Source organism: Condylura cristata, unplaced genomic scaffold (genome assembly GCF_000260355.1).
Source record: "Condylura cristata isolate star-nosed mole 26May11 unplaced genomic scaffold, ConCri1.0 scaffold00008, whole genome shotgun sequence".
Classification (NCBI taxonomy): Eukaryota; Metazoa; Chordata; class Mammalia; order Eulipotyphla; family Talpidae; genus Condylura; species Condylura cristata.
The window spans coordinates 27,859,910-27,864,252 of record NW_004567109.1 but is presented as its reverse complement, the minus strand read 5'-3'; the positions used below and the strand labels follow the sequence as shown (position 1 = coordinate 27,864,252).

The 4,343-nt window shown below is 34.3% G+C and overlaps 1 protein-coding gene across 1 annotated transcript in view; it reads left to right on the top strand.

The window, feature by feature from the left end:
- FAF1 (Fas (TNFRSF6) associated factor 1) overlaps positions 1–4,343 on the top strand; it is a 305,387-nt gene that overhangs the window by 192,223 nt on the left and 108,821 nt on the right. The window contains exons 10-12 of the mRNA XM_004678989.2: positions 1,783–1,909; positions 2,852–2,915; positions 3,831–3,912. Coding sequence (XP_004679046.1) covers positions 1,783–1,909; positions 2,852–2,915; positions 3,831–3,912 — 273 coding nt within the window. The remainder of the gene's footprint in view (positions 1–1,782; positions 1,910–2,851; positions 2,916–3,830; positions 3,913–4,343) is intronic.

The following is a 4,343-nucleotide window of genomic DNA, read 5'->3' as shown; positions in this document are numbered from 1 at the left end:
AATTGTTCCATAGTGTCCTCAGCCCCTTCATAGGCACCTTCTGCTGTCAAAAAGATATAAAGAAAGGCCAAGCCTGGCAGCATTAGGCTACATACTGCCTTCTTTTTGTATCAGAATGGCCTCATTGTTTGCATGGAACCCTGAGAGAAGGAAGAAACCTGTTTAAAATTTATTATTTTTTGAATCTAACATGCCCTCTAGACAAGTTTCTGAGTCTTTGATTCTAAGTTTCTTTTGATGTTTCCTGGAAAAAATTTCTAAGTCAAGATCTTCTGCACAGACAAAAGGATCAAATAGTTTCCCCATTTTCATAACTAAATTACATAGCCCCATAATTTTTTAAAAAGATTTGTTTATTTATTCATACAGAACTGGGGTACAAGCCAGAGGTGTAGGGGCAGTGAGAGGCTTAATCAAAGAAAGAGTAGGGAGCAGAACAGGCAGATCAATGAAGTACACTGCTGAGGGGAGCAGCGGGCAGGTCAGGAGAGGTCTGCCGCGTCATGTGGATCACCTCCCTGGGCTGGGGATCGAACACGCATGCACTGAAGCAGCTGCAGTTAGCTTGCAGTGCTGCGTCCTAACCTGTTGTGCGACCAGGGAGGGCCATAGTCCCGTATTTTATTTTATTCTATTTTTTTAAGATTTATTTATTTATTCGTACAGAACTGGGGTACAGGCCAGAAATGCGGAGGGTGAGAGGATACACCAGAGACAGAGCGGGAAGCAGAACAGGCAGATCGACGAAGTACACTGCTGAGGGGAGCAGTGGGCGGGTCAGGAGAGGTCTGCCATGCCATGTGGTCGCCTCCGTGGCAGGCGGGAATCGAACTCATGCGGAAGTGGCTTTAGCTTTTTAGTGCTGTGCTTTAACCTGCTGTGCCACCAGGGAGGGCCTAGTCCCATATTTTAAAAGATAGAAATTACACTTATTAATTAGCTGTCATAGACTTTATTTATTGAACATAGCACATGAAGGTACTTAGCCAAATACTTTGCTGTGATCCTCTTTTCATTCAGTGAATAAATACTTGTCAGTGTTCACAACTTGGAATGTTCTAAACCTCAGTATGTTTGGAATCTCTTTCTAACTTAGTTCATATTTTGAAGGTGTTGTTTTTAATTGTAATACCTTAAAGCTCAGCTGATGTTGTTGAAAACAAAACAAACAGAACATGTTTATCAATGCCTAGCATGTAGTAAATTCTCAATAAATATTTATTGAACTGAAGCATCACTATTATGTCTCACTTTTAATAACATTCAGTTTACAAAGAGCTTTCATGTGTATTGTATTTCATGTTCTCTTCTAATAATACCATGAGGGTAATGTAACATATTTCACTAATGAGAAATTTGAGAACCATGCAGTTAGGAATTGACAAGTTTGAAAATGTTATTGCTTTTACCTGACTACCTAAAAGTGTCAGCTTTTTACTTTTCCTCTGAACTCTGTGGTTATATCATATCATTAGGCAAGTATTTACTGAGCATTTAATAATGAACTATACACTGGCAATAAAGCAGTCATAAATCTGTCTCTGTTTAATGTATGAGCTTCCTTCTTTTTCCCTGTCTCTATGCTTTGACCTGGGGGTAGTCCAGCAAGTTTAGAAATATATGCAAGTCATGAAGTGGAAAATATTGATTTGTATTCCAGCAAAGCCTTCTTTATTCAATAAAATCTTATAACATTAATGCCCTATTATGATTATACAACATGTTTTAGAATCTGATTTTCTTAAACTCAATATGACACTAATCAGGACTTTTCTTAAATAGCAAAGCACAGATGTTCATATGGTTAGTGATAGTGATGGAGATGACTTTGAAGATGCTTCCGAATTTGGGGTGGATGATGGAGAAGTATTCGGCATGGCATCAACTGCCCTGAGAAAATCTCCAATGAGTGAGTATTAATAACTCTTTGGGTCCAGTGTTGTATTTCTCCTTCCTAGTGTAGAAACTTAAGAAACACAGTGAACTTAAATTTCTCTTGACTTCTAAGTTTGAGAAATAAAATAGAACAAATGGACATTATTCATTTGAACTAGAGCCTCTCAAATTTTTATTTTATTAAGCCCAGCAATTCCCTTTGTTGTAGTAAAAGTCATAAAAGAATCCAAGGGAGTGTGTTACCGTTGTTTCATGTGTATAATTAGTTATGTCTCCTACCTCTTTCCTTTATATTTAGAGTTTGAGAAGTAATTACATTTTCTGTGACTGTACTAGTTTTCCCCAAATCTTGTCAGAGGGATCACATTTATGTGTATTAGCATTACTTACCCATTCACTGATACCCATCCCTAACTTCCACCTTACAAGATGTATACTGTAGATTCCCAAGCTATCCTATAGGCAAACTGGCCATTAAAACAGCCCTTCAATGCCTCACTTATTCTGTGAAAACAGGGAACTCTTCTGGGCAAAATTAATGTGCTGCTTGCATAAAAGTAGTATTTGGCTACCTTTCTAATTAATAAGGTCTTTAAAACAGTTTGTGATCCTCTTTTATGTAATTTAATCACAAACTATTTCAGGAAAACATTGAAATCTAAATTGATGACTGACACAATGTAAATGCTGAGCAGGTTTGTGTCAGTTGGTTTTCAAAAAATTATGAGCTTGGAGTTTTCTAAATGTTCTTTTTTAAGGTTTGATGAAATCTTCTAATGTATGTCAAGTTAAAATACCTCTTCAGATATATCACAGAAGCTAAAATTTAATTTTATTTTCTCTTTATTGATTAAATATATTTCTTATATGTGGGATTAGATGTTATGTGGTTTGTTTTTTGTGTCTATTTGTTTTGTTTTTTTTGTTTTTGTTTTTTCTTTTGTTTGTTTTTTAGTGCCAGAAAACGCAGAAAATGAAGGAGATGCCTTATTACAATTTACAGCAGAGTTTTCTTCAAGGTAGGGTTAGGACATTAACTATATAAAAGTGATGTTCTTTTAATGCTAACTGTACTTTTTTCTGGAGCAATTTAAATCATAGATTGTTTTTAATTTTTTCTTAAAGTATTGGTAGAACACATTTATCAATTTATGTAATCCTGATACTGAAACCCACAATGTTCAATGTCAGATATGTAGTAAGTCATTTATATCACTGAAGAGATGTATTTACCTCATCTCTTCATTTTTATGGAAGCTCAGAGATTAACTACTTATTTAATACCTTGATATCTTCACAAAAATATTTTAATAGGGTAGAGAATATTAATTTTTAGCATATCTTAGATCAAACAATAATCTTTAAAACAATAATTAAAAATTTTTTAATATAATGAATTTTTCTTTCCATTTTTGTTTTGGAAATTTTTAGCATTTCTTCTTTTAAGAGCTAATGTAAAATGTTTTCTATGCATTTGAGATTCCTAAGGTATTTGTATAAGGAGGATTTAAATATTTAATCCTAAATTTTTGTGTGGTAGTTCTCTTCAGCACTGTTTTATGATATAATGTAATTTGGAAACTTTGTAAAAACTTTTTCTTCTTCCCTGTGGAACTTTGAGAATAAATGATCTAAAATAGAAAGTTAAGCTTAATGATAAGGAGATCTTAGGAATATAGGTAGCCAATAATTGCTACTTTTAAGTCACATGGTTTATTTGCTATATATACATAAAATTCCAGTGTTTTTATTTATCATACAAGAATTCTAAAAACTAATGAAGCTAAGTCCAAAGACTGTAAAGAAATGTTTTAATGTTTAGTCTATACTTAAAAGACTTGAGCCTCAGCATTTACTTAGTCATTGGTTAGACTTTTGAAACTTTGAAGTGAAATGAAATGCATCTTAATTAATAGATATCATTTTTCCAATAGATATGGTGACTGCCATCCTGTATTTTTTATTGGCTCATTAGAAGCTGCTTTTCAAGAGGCCTTCTATGTGAAAGCCCGAGATGTAAGTGCAACCTTACCTCTTATGGTTAAAAAGTGCATCCAATAGGTTTACCAACATTCTTGAGGGAGTACTTAATGCTTCCTGTTTTGTTTTGTTTTTTTCAAGTTGAGGACTCAATTTTCTCTCTGATTTATCTACTAAGATGCCCCATCTCAGAGGGGCAGTAGTATGATAAGATACTGCTGACTCTCGCATAAGTCCTTGTCAAAATCTGGAACAGGTTTTTGTTGTAGGTAGACATGCTTAAAATGGACTAGTATGCATGTTCGTATCCTTTTCAGTTACACAGGTGACAGATTAGTGTAAGAAAGGCCAATATTCTAGTTTATGTTAAACTCTGACATAAAGGGAAATTTTTTTTTTTTTTAAAGATTTATTTATTTATTTGTGCATACAGAACTGGGGTACAGGCCAGAGGCTCAGGGGCGGTG